Here is an 18,075-nt window from a genome sequence, read left to right on the forward strand (position 1 = left end):
CGGAGGAGAACTCCTTATCCACATAGCTTTTGCACATCCGAATCCTTGATCTCTGCTACAAGGTCAGTATTACCCTATGAGTATAGATAACAACTACGTGCTCTTCCTATTAACCCATTAGCAGCAACTGATGAAAGGAAAACCAAGTTGTGTTTAAACGGATGATCTTCCTCACAAACACCTACTTTGCATTTTACAGGTACAACTAAGTGGCACACAACCTTCTGGAGAACCCGAGGGCTTTGTTACAGTAAACTGGTCCAGGGTGATATCACAAGTATAAAAAATATTCCATTCTGTATCAAAACTAGGCACATGCCTTTATTTATAGTAACAGAAGTTAACAGAGTTGAGCAGTTTTGCCTTGGGCCCTATTTCTTGGCATCCTATATCAGACAAATGCATGGTCCCACATCTCTCCGCCCATAACTCCAGGGATCTAGTCTCGGGGTCATCTCTATGGAAAGGAAGGTGAAATCACACTTGGATCTATAGTGGTGAGTAACTAAAAGCACAACCTCTCATTCATATTGCTTTAAAACATATACAGCATATGTTTCAAAAAAAAAAAGGAGTAAAGAATATATTGATTTCATTGTGGTGTTCAACCAACAATATGGTATGATGCAAGGCTTTAACAAATGAGAATCATAGATACAAATTTTTAAGTAGAGTATGTTTTTGACAAATGTGTCTTTTTAATATGTAAATCCTACATTGTAGGTTGTTCCTTGTTTTTTTCTTTTGTTTTTGCAGTGGTAGAAAATGTTGAGTAACTGTCCATGAGCATGAGCCAAAGGTTCAGGTTCATTACTGAGATCCCCAGAATGCCGATATTTGCAATGCAAACAATTAGTATCCCACTGTGAAGGGCTCCGACACGTGTCTGCCTGCCTCCCTCTCGGTGGAGAGTCTCCATGAGAAGTCCTCCTGCTCCCTTGGACCCTGCTTTGACACAGGGCAGTTGCAGAGGCCACCTTCTAACCTAGTCATTGATTGTGCCAGCTGTCTCACTGGTGACCAACACCGGCCCAGAAACAACAGCGTGAGTGCTAGACCCTCAGATCATTTTCATGTTGAACCTTCTGGGTCCAGCCACCTCCCCTTCCACAACAGCACCATTGTTTTTTCGGGGCACATACTCGAGGTCAATGCTGTTTTTATGCTTGCCTTTCCCTCGGCTCCACACAAAAAGGAGGAGAAAACAAAATAAAACCACTCCCAGGAATGTGAAACAGCCCATGGCCGTAGACACCAGTATTGTTTTGAGGTCCAGGGAGAAAGTGTTGGCATTGGTGCCGTTAGACATGGTGTCGTTGGAGTCTGTCATGTACATAGGGGTCCTGTTGGCATAAAGGAAGCGGTCTGAGGTGAAGCCTTTCACCGTTAAAGAGGCCGTGTAGGTGTCATTCCCCGCCGCGTTGCTGGCGATGCAAACGTACATCCCGCTGTCTTGATCCTGGGCAAAGCGGATTTCCAAGGTGCCGTCGCCCAACACGGTGGCTCTTCCGTTGGACTTGGCAGTGATAAAACGCCTCCGCGGCGTCACCCAGGAAATGACAGGCTGAGGGTCTCCGTCCGCGCTGCATTCGAGCTGGACCGTCTGCCCTTCGTCCACGAGCAGATGCTGCAGCTTCTTTTCACGGATTTTGGGTTTTTTGCAGGTAAAGTAAAAAGAAAGGGCAGTGCTGTGGAAATCCTTGAACGATCTCTCGCGGATGGTGTCGGGGCCGGCGCACATGGGCTGCTGGCCCCCGAACTGCAGCGTGGGGTGCCGCTGCAGGATCCACAGGAGACGGCAGTCGCAGGCCAGGGGGTTGTTGTTGATGCTCAGGACCTCCAAAGCCCTAGGGGAGGAGAAGACGTTCTCTTCCAAAGTCTCCAGTAGATTCTGAGACACATTGAGCACACGGAGGAAGCGGAGCCCTTGGAAGGAGTGAGGCTCAATGGTGCGGAGCTGCGCGCCCACTATGTGAAGCTCCTGAAGGCGGATCAGGTCTGAGAACATGCCGGCTTCGATGGCGCTGATGGGATTGTAGGAGAGGTTGAGGTGGGTCAGATACACCAGGTGTTTAAAGGCGAGGAAGGGGACTGTGGACAGGTTGGTGTTGGTGATGGAGAGGGACGTGAGGTTGAGACCGTAGAGGCTATTGGCAGGCATCATATCCAGTAATGGCCAATAGTCGATCTCTAGATGTTTCAGGTGGAACAGTCGTTTAAAGGCATACACGGGCATAGTGTTGATATTGAGATGCTTCAGATGCAGGCTAATGAGGCTGCGGAGGTGGGAAAGGGCTTCTGTGGGTACTGCCGTGAGGTTGCATTTCTCCAGGGTGAGCTGCTCCAAGCTAAGCAGTCCGCTGAAAGCCCTGTGTGATATATAAACCAAATCGTTGTCCCCCACCTCTAGAGACTTCAGGTTGTGCAGGTCCTGGAACATGTAGTCCAGTAAAATGACAATCTTATTCTCACTAATGTCCAGCTTGGTGAGGTTGGATAGCCCCGTGAAGACCCCTAAAGGGACCAGTTTCAGGCGGTTGCCTTTGAGGCGGAGGGAACGAAGGTTAAAGAGATTGTTAAAAGCTCCGGGCTCCACATTGGCGATGATGTTGTCACTCAAATCTATCTCCTCCAGCAGAGGATAGGATATGAACTCTTCAGGGTTGACACTCTTCAGCCTGTTCTTGCTGAGGTCCAAGATTTTGGTCTCAATGGGAATGCCCTCGGGGATGGCGATCAGCCGCCTTCTGTGGCAGCTTACGGATTTGTTCTGGGCAGAGCACTCACAGCGAGCAGGGCAGCCAATGGTGGATCCCATGAAGAGTAACACCACAGCCAGACCCAGGAATGGCTGCCAACATGATATGGCCGTGTGAAGCATGACTCCACCTCTTAGTCTACACCTTGGTCACGGGCCTGCAGGAGAAGGCAGGAAGAGAAGTTGAGTTAGGATATGGATAGGTAGGGGTGCCTGGGTGGCTCGGTCATTAAGTGTCTGTCTGCCTTTGGCTCATGTCATAGTTCCGGGATGGTGGGATCAAGCCCTGCATCCTACTCCCTGCTTGGCAGGAAGCCTGCTTCTCCCTCTCCTACTCCCCTGCTTGTGTTCCCTCTCATGCTTTGTCTCTCTCTGTCAAATAAATGAAAAAAAAATTTTTTTTAAAAAAGGGACATCAGTAAGGCAGCAAGTGCCACAGAAATGACCATGGATTGGGAACCACACTGATTTGGGATTAAGCCCGAGAGCTGCCCTTATTAGCCACATGGGGTAGATTGTTGCACCTCCCTTTACGTTGTTTTCCTTGGCTGTAAAAGGAGGATGGCAGTAATAGCATCCCAGAATTAGGATGATGTCGATATTTAACAATTATAAAGAGACTACTACACTGCCTGGCACAGAGCGTGAGGCACAACACCACACCTTTCACAAAAGGCTCTGTTTTGAAGTCACACTCAAGCAAAAGAGGTCAGTGGCTAAGAGGAAACGTTCAGTTTGAATCAGTATCTACATCTCTAATGCTGGGATATCATCCTCTGCTCAAAATGAAGTTAAGAAAAGCTTCATTTGATATCAGGCTCTTAGGCTCAAAGTACAAAGTTACATTGAATACAAGAGGCTGAGGCTTCATTTCCGTCATGTATAAGCTTTCTACTAAAAACTGCCAGTTAGAAGGTATACATCCTTCAGAATTCTGTTAAGTCTTCATTTATGCCTTCATAAATTTTCTCATTAAATTTATGCCTTCATAAATTTTCTTTTTTGAGGTAAGTGAAAAAATCCTCAAAATCCTTGTATGCTTTGTGTTTATTATAGGAAAGAGACAGAATGAAAGCACCATAATGGCTATGATGATGAAAATGCTTTAAGAGTTACAATTTTAAGAAAAAAATTTTTAAATAATAAATGAACTGTCCTTTCATATTCACATTCAAACCCAGTGAACATCTTAAACTGAATGTAAATAGGTATCAGATGATACTGGAGGGGAGTATGCTTTAACAGTAGATAGGCAGACCCTGAACTTACTGTTCAACTGAATAGTAAGACGGGTTATTCTTGAGCTTGGCTTCTCTACATGAGATCCTGAGGGGGACACTTGATCCACAAACACCATATTTTATACAAGTCTCATTAGTGTAAAACAGTATTTTCAGATAAAAAGGTATCTAATCAACTTTGGTATTCACTCCTAAAAGAGCCATTGAAAGTACAATTCTCCATTCACAGTGTTTACATGTATGTCTGTATGTCCATGTAAAGCTATATCTACATATAAATAAATATATCCATAAAAACGTAACTAGGATCAAACCTAATGGTGAATCACTAGAGAAGTGCCCCTGAATGAACAAGGCAAAGATTCAGACAGTGCTCCAAAATCCATTATTTAGGAACATAGGAGTTGGTATTATTAGAAAGGACCTGGTAAAACTAGCATTGTTTGCAGATCAAACTATTGTTTAAAGTACCTGAAGAATGATTAGAATAGGAGAATAAATTAACATGGTACAAAACATTTAAAAAAATATCTTCACAAATGATTAGTCACAGGATCTCAGAAAAAATTAAATTCTTTAGAATAAATTTAATGAGAAATACACAGAATATGACACTCAGCCCTACTAAGAGAACAAAACTTAAGAGACGTAATAGATTCAGTATTATAAAGACATTGTTTTTCAGATCCAAATATATCTCTGATCTATGTATATATTGAGAAATTCAAAATTACTTTCTTTGAAAGAAGACAAATATGACAGTAACCAGAAATTAATTTAACAGTAGTAACGGCAACAGACCCTACAAGATATGCAAAATAAAATAGTACGCTACATGAAAATACAGTCAATGAAACAAAGTAGAGAATTAACAAAGTATATTTGAAAAGTTAGTATAGGTGAAAGGTAGCATTTTAATTCAGTGAGAAAGATACAAATGATTAGCTAGATATTTAATGGGAAAAGATAGACAACTTCACTTGGTCCAATAAAGTAAATTCCAGATGAATTGAGAATGAGAATGCATGAATAGATATTGTATTAGAAGAAAATTCAGTAATTTTAAAATAGAGTTGAAAAGCATTTTCTATGAATAAAGCCAGAAACCATGAAAGAAAATGATCTATTTGGCTGCATGCATTAAAAAAAATAGCATAACCAGCAAATAAACAATATACACATTGAATACCCAAAGACCATGATCAGTCTGGTATTAAATAGCTTTTATTAATCAACAAGGAAAAGAGGTAAATGTCAATAGAACATGAGGCAATGAATGTAACAAACACTAAAAACCGCTAATCAGTGTAGGAAAAGATGATCAACCTCACCAGTAAGCGAAGAAATGCAGGTTAAACAACAGGAACATATCATTTCAACCTAAATTTAATCCCTGTTTTTACCCAGAATTAGCAAGAGTAGAAGGAACTGATGGAGGAAATATGAACAGGCACAGCTTTCAGGAGGCTCAGGGACAACAGTGAGGAGGTTACTGGATACATTAAACTTAAAGACCTGTAAGTTCAGTATGTGCTTCCCTTTGAACCATTTTTCCCCTAACTTTGAATTTTTAAAAGCCACTTTATTGAGGGATGACTGACACACAAAAAATTATATATTTAATGTACACAAGTTGAGGCACTGGGAGACAAGTAGACAGCTGTGAATCTATCACTACAGGCAGTGCCGTAAACGTACCGACTGCATCCGGAAGAGGGTGGGTCTGATGAGTCAGATTTTTATTCTGAAGATCTACCGTAAGGAAATAATTTGATTAATGTGCACAGATGTTTGGTACAGGTTCATCGGGGTTTGGTTGGCTCGTTTTGTTTTCTTATCTTCCTAAGGTGGAATCCGAGAACATTGATTTCAGACCTTCATTTCTAATATAAGCTATTAAAGTTATAAACCCATGAATTGCTTAATTGCATTTCAGAAGTTTTTATGCATATGTATATATATATATATACACACATATATAAAACTCAATTTTTTTTTTTTTTTTTTTTTTTACTTTATGCTTCTTCTGACTGATGGATGGCTTAGGATAGAGCTAGCTTATTCCAAGTATGCAGTTAGATCTTCTCTAGAGTCTTACTGTATTTTTTAAACTTAATTCTGTTGTGGTCAGAGAATTGCTCTGTAGCATTTCAATCCTTTGAAACCTACTGAGATTGTTTTACGGATCTTTTATTAGTAGAAAGGGTCCATCTTTGTCTCTAGTAACACTCCTTGTCTTCAACTCATTTTGAATGATTACTGTAGCTACTCTAGCTTTCTTGAGCTTAGTGTTCTCTGGGTGTATCTTTTTCCATCCCTAACTCTCAACATACTTGGGTCTCTGTAGTTAGTTTCTTTTATAACCAGCAGGTGTCTGGTTCTTGTTTTTCAATCAGTCCCATGATCTCTGCAGTCTCTGCCTTCTGTGAGATTGCTTTGTCCACTTATACCAAATATAGTTAACTAAAATGATTGCATTCCAGGGAGCCATTTTGCTATTTGTTGTCTATCTGTCACTATTTGAATTTTTTGTTTCTTCCTTGCCTTTTTCTATTTTAATCTTTGAGTATTATATTTCAGTTCTTTAGCCTTTCTGCCCATGTTTATGTATGTTATTTTTATTTGTTGTTCCAAGGATTATAGTATACATCTTTAATTTATCATAGCCTACCTAGAAGTGTCATCAAATTGTTTCAGGTAAAATGCATAACAGCCTGGCAACAGTTTATTTCCATTTTCACCCCCTAGCCCCCACAATTATCCTCCATGGAGAGAGAGAGAGCGAGTTCTAGACAAAGAAAATGGGAAGTACAAAGGCATGGAAGCGATGGAAGTCCTCTGTGATTGGAGAATTAAAGTCACCCATACTGGCTGGAGCAAATACAGGAGAGAAACAGAAGAGAGGCCAAAGAGGTAATTAGAGAAATGATTTACAAGAGGCTTGTAAACCGTGATAAGCTGTTTTCACTCTATCCCGAGGGCAACAGCAAGACATTAAAGTGTTTTATGCAAAAGAGTGATATGATCAGATTTATATTTGGGGAAGATTAATCTGACTGCAGCATGAAAAATAGATTTCCAAGAGGGAAAAAGTTGAAACTCCTAAAGCTGTTGCATTAATTCAAGCCGGAAGAGAAGTGGTCTTGATTAGGGTCATAGGAATAGGCTTGGGTAAATGGACAGATTGAAAATGTGTTCTGAAGTAGAACAGAGAAATGCTTTAGTTATGGATGGACTGAGAGGGATGTAGGAGAGGAAGGTGCCAAAATGATTTCTAGCCTTTTTGTCAACTGGATAAGACTTGGTGTCATTCCCCGAGAGAGCAAGCTTAAGGGAAGGTAGAGGATGAAGAATTCCTGGCTTCCTCCCATGTGCATGTCAGTGGGCCAGCACGTGTGTGTTCACTGGGCAACTTAATGATGTTTTTACTCCTTGAAAATAACATTTTTCAAATACTTTTAAAGTAGAGCAGGGAAAAATGTATTTTCTGTTGCGTTTATAGGACTCTGTGTTCAAGGCAGAAGTTTGATTACACACTCTGTAGTCTTCAGTTTATTTTGAATTGATGGTAAAAAGTGAGTTTTTTTGTTTTTGTTTTGTTTTATAAATTCTACTAGAGAGTTAATCTTCTCTGGCAGAGTTTGGCCAATCTGCACCTCACCAGCTAGATATGGAGATAACTGACATCCTGTTTCTGATTTATTTCAGTAATGCTTTAGGGAATGTTTATTTTATTGCTTGGATCCCTGAATCTAGCTAAGTATGTCTAATATAGGGAATGACAGTAGCTAATTCAGTCATAGCTGCAATTTAACCAGAAAGGAGCTCAACTAAGATGGAGAATATCTGGAATTTTTTCCTTAAATTTTTGTTTGTTTGTTTGTTTCAGAGTTAAGGACCATCATGAAGAAGGATGGATAAGTACTTAGCAAGCAGGCAGCGGACAGGCTCCCTTCAGATCTGGAATACCTTTCCTGCTCTACCATGGTCTTTCAATGAGGCAAAAGTAGGTACTTTGGGGCCCTATCTCATCATAGTTCTTTGATGCACTTTGGAAACTGTGGAGGAAGGTTGTGCTTTATTCTCATCACAAATATTTTCCAGTTTTAGTCTTGAAGGGCCAACTGCTGACTCCATTTAGCTTTCACTGTTAGCAGAAACCTTACAATCAAAGCTTTCTTGTCATGTCTGACTGTGACCAAGGTTTGATAAGATGAACTTTGTTTCATTAAGAATAAAGCAGGAACTAAAACCTGTGGGGAGCTGACTAGGGCCTTTCTATTAGTTCCGATCAAAGGGCCTCTCGGGTACAATGATTACACCTTTCTAAAAGTAGTATGTGAAGTTGGGTATTTTCATACTTATACTTTTTGTGCACTGTGTATTTATTTAAAAGCTTGTCCTATTAATGTAAGAAACACAAACAAAAACATCAGGAAGTAGACTTAAAGAAGAAAGAACAGAAATAATGAAAATTTGGACCCAGAAACACCTGGCTCCAAGTCTGTTTGCCATTTGTTGGCTGTGGAACATAGGTAGGCTGATGATGGCTACGATTCTTAACGTCTCTGTTAATTCATGAGACTAAAGCAGAATAAAGGTGAGGGTTAAATAGAGTCCATGTGCAGGGGCACCTGGGTGGCTCAGTGGGTTAAAGTCTCTGCTTTCGGCTCAGGTCATGGTTTCAGGGTCCTGGGATTGAGCCCCACATCGGACTCTCTGCTCATTAGGGAGCCTGCTTCCTCCTCTCTCTCTGCCTGCCTCTCTGCCTACTTGTGATCTCTGTCAAATAAATAAATAAATAAATAAATAAAAGAGAGCCCATGTGCAGTGCCTACCACATAAAGATTAGTGGTCATTAGCAATTTTTTTTTTCAAGGTATAATGGTTTGGTTTGTTGAGAAGGCATGCTAAAGGAAGACCTGGATTTCCTAAGTACAGATTAGGTGAATATTGGGAAAATAGGTCCTCAAACAGATGACACAGTGATAAGGAGAAATGGAAAAGCTTTAAGCAACCTTTATTTAAAAACAAAAAAAACAAGCAGTAAAGGAAAGAGATGATCGTTGTCCTATGCTGTTTAAAAAGGAGAGAAATAGCTACATTGATAGACATTAAGGTAATGATAAATTGTTTATTCTGGGAATTCTATGATTAATTTAGTTCTCTAACTGGCAACTGAGCAAGGGAGCAAAACAATAAATGGAGAGAACAGAAATCTCTTTAAACCTTCACACTAGCTAATGGCAGGATTTTTCTTTTTCTTTTTTTTTCCACGAAAGCTATTTCCCAGTAGGGAGAGGTGGGTGATGAGGGAGGTGGGTAAGAAAAGGAAAAGATGTAATGAATAAAGGAGTCTGAAACTACACCTGAGGTGATAGCTGTAAATTCAGAAATACTGGTCTGTGCTAAAATCAGGTCCTGAAGAGTTGTGAAAGTTGTTTAAAACATCTGAGAACTAAGAAATCAATTTCAGTGTAAGTCTTAAAATTCACCAGGGTTACCTAAGTTCTTTGAAGGACCCCAGGTGAACTTGAGATTGAACCCCAAGGTCCTTAACCTGGCAGGAAAATTGGATATGAACTTTCTACAGAATAAAATTTGTCCTTCTACATGATCTCCAATACCTTCTAAAGCATTGTGTTTGTACCTTTTTCTCCCAACTCAGTTTTGGTAAGGTAGAAATGGAAACTTTGAATATTGAGGGCCAACTTGAACGCCAGATTTGGAGAGGACCCATGGTGTTTTCTGTTACAAGCTAACTATTTTTTATTTAAAAAAATTTTTTTAAAGATTTTATTTATTTGACAGAAAGAGAGAGAGAGAGAGAGAGAGAGAGAGATCACAAGTAGGCAGACAGGCAGGCAGAGAGAAAGGGGAAGCAGGCTCCCTGCTGAGCAGAATGCCCAACTTGGGGCTTGATCCCAGGACCCTGAGATTTGACATGAGCCGAAGGCAGAGGCTTAACCCATTGAGCCACCCAGGTGCCCCAAGGTAACTATTTTTTAAACAAAAATCACAGACATAATGATTAATCACTCAGTGTCTCATGCAGGTAGGTGAACAGTTACCCACCATTGTAGATACCTCTCAAGTAATTGCATGCAGATTGCCAGTTCTGTCAATCGCTGAAGATAGCATTCTGATTGCCAGTTGCTTGGATAGAGACTGTTAAAATCTCACATTATCTATATAGGCTTCCAACCAAATGATACTTGCAAGTATCTATCTGTATGAAAATTAGCTATTAATATGATTTAATGCAGTGAAATTAATATAAAATGGTCATTCAACTAGTAAATTGAACAGGCAGGATCTAGATCTAGTTCGATAGCATCTTAATTTTTTTTTCCCTATTGTCCCTTTATAATTGACTCAAGAGGTAAAGAGATCAGGAAACTTCTTATTTAACTGGAGCTTTCATAGGTAAGTTAGTATGCACTGGGACTGGCAGATTTTAAAACTGGTTCCTTCTATGGAGCAAAATCTGGGGCTTTTGGGGGACTCACATGATCAAAGGACATCTCAGATGTAGTTCCCTTGATTTGGAGGAGTGAATCTCTCTTGTGGGCTAGTGGAGTGGTCTTGCCACCTTCCCTAGGAACCGTCACCTTCGGTTAGTTTTTGCAGGGGTCCCGTTACCTTCCCAGCTGGCATTCTTGAAGGGACCCAAGACAAGCCCTGTACTGGCGCACTCATGCATGTTGCCCTCATTTTGCATGGGGAAAACTCGCTTGCCCAGAAGAGCCCCGTCAGTGCAGAATAATCCCAATCCAACAGCAACCTCTACGCTGCCACAAAAGAGGCTGTCTAGCCTACCATTTATTCTCTGGATTTCCCAGGAAGAAGTTGGAAGTCAAATCATGCCCTTTACTACAGTGGAAGACTAGTAAGGGTTCCACACAGCCTGTTTGAAGTACTTTTGTCTCCATTGCAGGAGAAGCATCTTTCTTGCTCCTTGAGTCATTTGCGAAAGGTCATATAGCCCTAGTCAATAATGGAGCCCTTATTTCTATGCAGAATTTTTTAGTTTCATGGGCAGACATCTTATCCCTTATCCCGTGCTGCTTCCATCCTTTCTCATATAGTACCACTAAATAAAACTCATCTCTGACAACAACTATTTAAGCAACAAAAAAGTAACACTTCCTTTTAAAATTTCCCCATCTTTCCCCTTGGGCTATGCTTTGGTGTCTCTTTTCATGGCTCTGAATCTGCTTTCTACTGGACTGTATCTATTTCAAAACATGAGTTCATTTGGTATTCAAGTGACTAGTAAACAATTAGCAGAGCTTGTCCTAAGTCATTAATTAATAGTTTCTGTTTAATCTTTTCTCAAATTGGAGAGCCCTCTATTCTTGTGATTATTTTCATCTCTTTGAAATGCAAATTATTTGCTCTTCTCCCACAGTTCTGAGACTTTGGCCTACATAGAAATACTTGGACATACAGAATAGGCACATTCTACTTAAACCTTTTAAAGAGAAAAACGCTTTTTGTCTGCCTTTGAGATCTCTCTTTGAAATTAATATTATTAAAAGGTAGTTGGCTTGAGGTGCTGAGGGCCTCACAAATCTGATAGGTGATCTTCAGATCTGCAAGGCAGTCTAAGGGGCTGGCTAAGAAGACAGGTATACAAAATAAAAATAAGTTTAAGTCTTAACTCTATCTTTAAAATGGGAATTACAGGAACTATCCTACAGAGTCCTTGTGAGAACAGAATGCCATGGTGCATATAAAGTCAGAGTTTTATTAGTGGCTATTATTAGTGTTATTATTTGGAGAAATGGCAGATCATATCTTTAGACATACAAAATTTCTTGGTTGACGGGAGCACTAACCACCTTTCCTGACGGACACAGCCACCTCCATGGCAGTCTATCTGCGGGCACTGGAGCAGCCTATTAAGTAAGATGAATATTAAGGGCTGGTCAGTATCTCGGAGTCCAAATGAGAAAACTCAGGTAACCATGATCTCGGGCAGACATTCCTGCTAATACGTCACTTAAAAATCTGTTTGAAGGTAGAGTTAGAAAGAGCTATGAAATGTGTGCCTCCCTTGGAAGTTAAAAGAAGAGAAGGTTGCCTGCCTTTCTGCCGTGATTGCTCAGTCCTCATGATCCACTCAGGCCTATCTCAGTGAAATGCCTGAGCACGGAGGACCACTAATTCTCTCTCATAAGATTAATAAATTTTCCTTGGGAAAATAAAATCGAATGGAGGAGCATTCTGTTAGGTAGTTCAGATTCTTGAATACTATCTGTTGTTCTATGAAAACCTGGACTCTTTTGAAGTGTGGGTATTCACGAATGAAGGGGAGTCTGACTGGAGATTACCTGGTTTTAATTAGTTGGTGCTGAAGGCACCTAGACATTTTCTTTCTTATTTAAAGCTGTTCAGACAAGATAGCTGTCTTAAATCCCATCTGGAACATTCTGGAAATGAGCAAATATAAATTTCTGCTGGCTTTTGTAACAGATAAATCCTGCACTCTCAGGGGCTTAAACCAGTAGTTTATTAGTTCTGCTCCACTAAAACACTGAGGGACTTGTGCCTGTATATATTATGTCTCCCCACTCTTCTAGATCGTGGAAGTCCTTTCTATTCCATACAGAGAAAGGAAGAGGACTCCGGGTAAGAGAGCCTGACCTGACACTAGCACTCATAATTTCTGCTCACATTGCATTAGCCAGAACTCAGTCATGTGGGTACATGTAACCACATGGGGGGCTGAACAAATACAAACTGATATTAAGTATCAATCTAGTCTATAAGGATATATTGAAGTTTCTAGCATCTATCTAAAATATCATTGATGCAATTTTGCATTCGGCTGCTTTTTTTTTTTTTAACTTATCAAAGAAACAAACATAATCATGTCTTGCCACATTAAGATTCAGCTGGGCATTTATTGATGTACCCATCTGTGTCAGAATTGCATCTAAAATTCCCATTTACTTATTCTTAATTCATACTAAATCTTTATTAGGTTCCTAAGTGACAGGAATTGTATCATTTTTCTAACTACTTTCTAGATTAGAAAATGAAGACAAAATGCAGTATTTAAAAACAAAACAAAACAAAGCTATACTGTAAACAGACAAAGCAAGAACATGTAATTTTTATATCCCAAGATATTCATAACAGATTTTAGCTTCCAAGTAGGTATTTGTAGGCTTTCCCTTATTTTAGCAACTAATGACTGCTAAGTAATTGCTTACAATCCCTCCACTAAAGAGTGAGAAACTATCAAAGAAAAAAAATGTACTTATTTCAGTTCAACAAACACATATTAGGTAGCTTCTATGCGCAAGGCAGAGCTGGGGAAACAGGGAGGAGTAAATGCAATTCTTGTTTTCAGACAGCTGGTAGTGTAGTAGGGAAGTTCTGGCCAGTAAACAAATTGATATTAACATCCTTCACCCAAACTGGAATCAAATTATAACTTTAAACATCACAGATATGTTTTATTACTTAAAAATAAATTGAAACTGAGGGTTGCCGGGGAGAGGGGAGTAGGAATAGGCTGGTTGGGTTATGGACACTGGGGAAGGTATGTGCTATGGTAAGTGCTGTGAAGTGTGTAAACCTGGCGATTCACAGACCTGTACCCCTGGGGCTAAGAATACAACATATGTGAATAAAAATTTTTTTAAAAATAAATTGAAATATCACATAAAACCACATCATGAAGAAATAATTTGCTTATCTGTGATTCGTCTTCTTAAATTGAGTATTAATTCAGGCATTAAAACTATTGTTACAGTAAGGAGATATTTAACTTGAAAGATTTTTACATAGAAAATGTAAGCTGAAAAAAGTGAGATATGAATTTGTATCTGTACCATGAATATAAGGAAGGGGAAAATACCTGTATGCATTGAAAGAATGTAAAGAAATACACCAAAATGTTAAGTACCAGAATATCTACTCTTTGTAGCACAACCTATCAATTCTGTTTTCTTGTTCAACAAATGTTTTCAATGTGCATTATATTACACTAATTTTGAAAAAACAAGAACATAAAAGCATGATGCAAACCCTTTTGAAATTCAGTCACAGTAAACCTCTGCACTGGTGGATAACCTGTCTGTAGACATGACCTGCCATGGCCTTCATCAGTTATTTAAATGGTCACCTTCTTAAAAGAGGGCGGAATACAAGTCTCCTTTTTCGTTCCTGTTTCTGTTTTTGTCATGAATATTGTAATGCTTTGTTGCGACCTTGGGCTTTCCCACCATGTGTTCTGTGTGTGCTTGTCCTGTCTGCGCTAGTGGAATCTGTGCTCCTGGAGTTGCACCTGTGTGCCTTCTTGGAATAGCAGTTTCTGACCACGGAATCCCCAGACTGAATAAGTTAGAAAGAAAGGACTCAAAGTCATGGATGCTGGAAAGGGAACTACATCCGAGCCTCAGCTAGATCTGCACAGTAGCTCTTTCCCTGTATAAACGTGCTTTTGATTGCCTGGGAGTCTCCTGAAGGAAGAAGCGTGGAGGACACTGCTCTTTTGCTCAGCGCGGTAGCGTGGGCAGCGGAGGCAGTCAGCCTCTGCTCAGAGGGGAGAGCAGCAGCACCATGTTTGCCAGTGTCACTCCTGTGACCACTGTCATCACTTTTGTGGAGTCTGTGTGTCCCTTGTCCTACCATTTACGTATAATTTTAAATGGAGAATCAGAATGGAAATGGAAAGGAATTAAAAGTATCTATAATGGAAACAAAATACTGTTCTAGCTAAAATTTCTTTCCTTCCAAAGCTCGGCACTAGAGACTTGCTCTCCATGTGGGCAGGGAATGTGGAGTCAGAGCTGTTCAGACTGAGTCCCCTCACTGTAGTCCGAGCACAACAGTGAAGTTAAATGGGGATAACTTTATGCCTATTAATTCAGGGTTAACAACCGTTTTGTGCCACCTAAAACCAGAGATCCACATTGGAATGCATCCCACACTTTGGGAAATATATGAAAGCCTTAAATGGAACGAGCTTCCCACTTCTAATATTTCATTTGTCAGGATTCTGAAAAGAGCAGTAGGAGAGTCAAATATCTAACAATTGCTGGACTGGACACTCACACTCCGCCCTCTGTCTGCACTCTCAGCTTCCCACGCTCCTGTCATTCTCCCAACCTCTCCTTCCGGTGCACTTCTGGGCTCTCTTTCCATCTTACTGCCTGGACTCCGTTGCTACAGATAGAGTCTTAGTGAATATTCTTATTTCTAGTGAGGGAACAGCATCTTAATTGATTTCTTGGTTTACTTCTCTCAGTTGAAAATATATACAAAGGGATGAGGAACTTACATATACAGGAATATGTGTGTGCGTTTGAATTGATGCCCGTGTGCCTCTTGGGAAATTATATACACGCACTTGCTCTGTGTGTGTCTCTCTGTGTGTGTGTATGTACACACACTATCCATGTTATAAACTGTATATAGTATAGTGTATGTGTGTATATACATATATATACCGTGTGTAGTCACACATATTAGGACAGCTTGTATGTATTTGCCAGTGTATTTGTATTTTGGTAAGCATTTCTAGAATCATAGAGAATTACATTATCTTAAGTATTATATTTACCCTCGTGCAATATGCATGCTAATTATCCTCATCTGGATAAATTGTCTTGAAGGAAAACTAATAAATGGCTTAGTGAACTGAAATTTTCATGACAGAAAGTTAGTCAAAAACAAAGTATGAAAGAGCTCAGCATATAGAAGAGCTTGCATAAGGTAATGGAGTCTAGCAATTGTTATTTTTGCTTTATGAAAAACAGTGTAATTTGAAGTTTTAGCTCAGCCACTTCAAGGGTATAATTTATATATGTGAAATCTTGAGTAATTATATGAAATCTTAAGAAAATTGATTTAAACTAGGCCTATTATTACCTAATAATGTATGGCCAGATTTTTTAAAAAGGCAGCATTAACTAATTTCTGGTACAAATTATTTACAGGCCTTGTGATTGTACAATTCTATATTTCAAAATAATGATAATAAAAATTTATGACATGCTTACTTTAATATGCGTTGTATTATTCAGTCCTCAAAACACCCTCCCCTGCATAGCACCTGTTATTGTTACCATTTTATATAGATGGGGAAACTGAGTATCTAAGTGAATTTACTTGTACAAGGTTATACAATGAAGAAGCAGTAGAAGTAGATTTAAACTAAGGTCTTTCCTTAGATCTAAAGTCTGAGTTACTCTGTTAAAAACAACTCCAAGTGAAGGCGGTATTATCTCTGTGTCCTTACAAGAATATCCAATTGAGACTGAGGGAAGTCTGAGAAACTAGATCAAGGCCAATCACATTGTGAGTGGTAAGGCTAGGATTCAAGCCCACGTCTGTCACTGACTCCCTAGCCTAGCTGAATTTCCTCTACCCATCTCTGCACATAGAATCTACCATAGCAGAGGAACAAAGAACTGCTGTCTCTCAACATATCTAGTACATTAAATAAGTAACATTCATTATGTGATGTATTGGTTTTATCTTTACTAACCTCTCATAATGTTGGATTAATATTGCATGTTCTCAGCATGGCGAAACTCAAAGTGGGAAGTAAATCTGTGTCTGTTCTGGTGATCTAGGTTTCTTCAGGGAGAATGACCACAGAATATAACACCCAAACTGGGACACTTCTGTGAAGGGGTGGGGCACCATTCAGAATAATGCTGGATAACATGTGAGAAACAGACTGTACCAGACAGAGGAGGATATATGGCCACTGTCCTGGGAGTGTGTCCATTTCTCTCCTTATAGTCTTATGCTGCTATAGTCCATGGGTTCCAGGGTTCCTCTGTAACACTTTTTCTACTGGATGCTGACCTCAAAACTAACTGAGTACTTTCAGTGTAAATCTGAAAAAAAAAAAAAAAAAAAACACCAAAAAAAACCTTCTTTGATCGTAATTGATTAATATAGTTTTAGGAAAAAATTGTCTAAGATCAAGCAAGAGATCTGGGGTTAGAATCCAGCAAATTCTCCTGTCTTTTGAGAACTATGATATCTTTACAGTCAGAAGACTGTAAAAGTAAGGAGTTTGTATTTTAACCCCAACAGAACATCACTGATTTTTGTGTTTTGTTTTGCTGTGAGAAAAGTTGAGAAAAGTGATGCTTATGAATTGTTAACTCTTAAGGAAATACATTGCCTCTGACTCTCAATTGTTGTTCTGAAGTCCAACATGCAAACTTTTGTATAGTGGGCTGGGCTATTTTCATATCAACCATGTTATAATTAGGGGCTGAGTTCATGCTCAAAGATTTGGAATTCACAACCAATTATCAAGAAATCATAGACATAATGGTCTGCCACTGAAACCGAGACACATCATGGCAACAGCACTGAACAGCTCTAAGGCTTGATTTTGCAACTGCTGATTCACTCTGTTAATCCTGGCATTTAAGCTCAGGGAGCCTGTTTCCTATGGTCAAGGATAATACATGTTTTTCAACAGTTTGTTGAGATTTTTAAATGAGTTGAAGCATGCAACATATTTGGCATGGAGGGAACTGTTAGCCAGTCTTGGCTCTCCCTTTCTTTTTACTTTGAATAGCAAAGTCACCCCCTAAGTTTTATAATGACACTGTATAATTGCGTTTTTCACTCAATCACATAAAATGTCACTTTTTCTCTTCCCTTCCTCCATTTTCCTTTTCTTCATTCTCTTCCTTCTCTCCTACTGCCTCCTCCTCCTTCCTCTCTTATTTAAAGATTTAATAAGGTGGCTAACATGTTATAAAATGTTCATACTGTACATGAAAAATTTGACAGAAATTTGACCTTCTAAAAATTAATCATTATCCAATTTAATTAATTAGCCATTTAATTAAGCATGAGTCATGTTTTTAATGCCTTTGTGCAAATGGGCAACAACAATTTTTTCCTCTGGAGAATGAAATTTTCTGTAGCAAATACACACATGAATAGTGACTTTAGATAAAATGCTCTTCAAAATTAGTTTGATTCCTTAAAAGTAAATAAATATTAGGACGTGTAAATAAATATTAGGATGTGTAAATAGTTAAGTCCCTTACTATCCTTAGATGGAAACTTCTGGGTTAGTGTTCA

At 39.4% G+C, this 18,075-nt stretch overlaps 1 protein-coding gene and 1 long non-coding RNA gene across 2 annotated transcripts in view; one reads left to right on the plus strand and one right to left on the minus strand.

Moving 5' to 3' along the window:
- Window positions 1–294: 294 nt before the first annotated feature.
- LINGO2 (leucine rich repeat and Ig domain containing 2) overlaps window positions 295–18,075 on the minus strand; it is a 105,296-nt gene continuing 87,515 nt past the window's right edge. Inside the window, exon 2 of the mRNA XM_082694533.1 lies at window positions 295–2,916. Coding sequence (XP_082550659.1) covers window positions 1,061–2,881 — 1,821 coding nt within the window. The 5' untranslated portion in view covers window positions 2,882–2,916 and the 3' untranslated portion in view covers window positions 295–1,060. The remainder of the gene's footprint in view (window positions 2,917–18,075) is intronic.
- LOC309846001 lies at window positions 972–7,982 on the plus strand. Its single transcript, XR_014301668.1, has 3 exons — window positions 972–1,045; window positions 6,748–6,912; window positions 7,889–7,982. It is a non-coding gene; the product is annotated as an uncharacterized lncRNA (long non-coding RNA).

The sequence above is a fragment of the Mustela nivalis genome (genome assembly GCF_964662115.1).
Source record: "Mustela nivalis genome assembly, chromosome: 13".
Taxonomy (NCBI): domain Eukaryota; kingdom Metazoa; phylum Chordata; class Mammalia; order Carnivora; family Mustelidae; genus Mustela; species Mustela nivalis.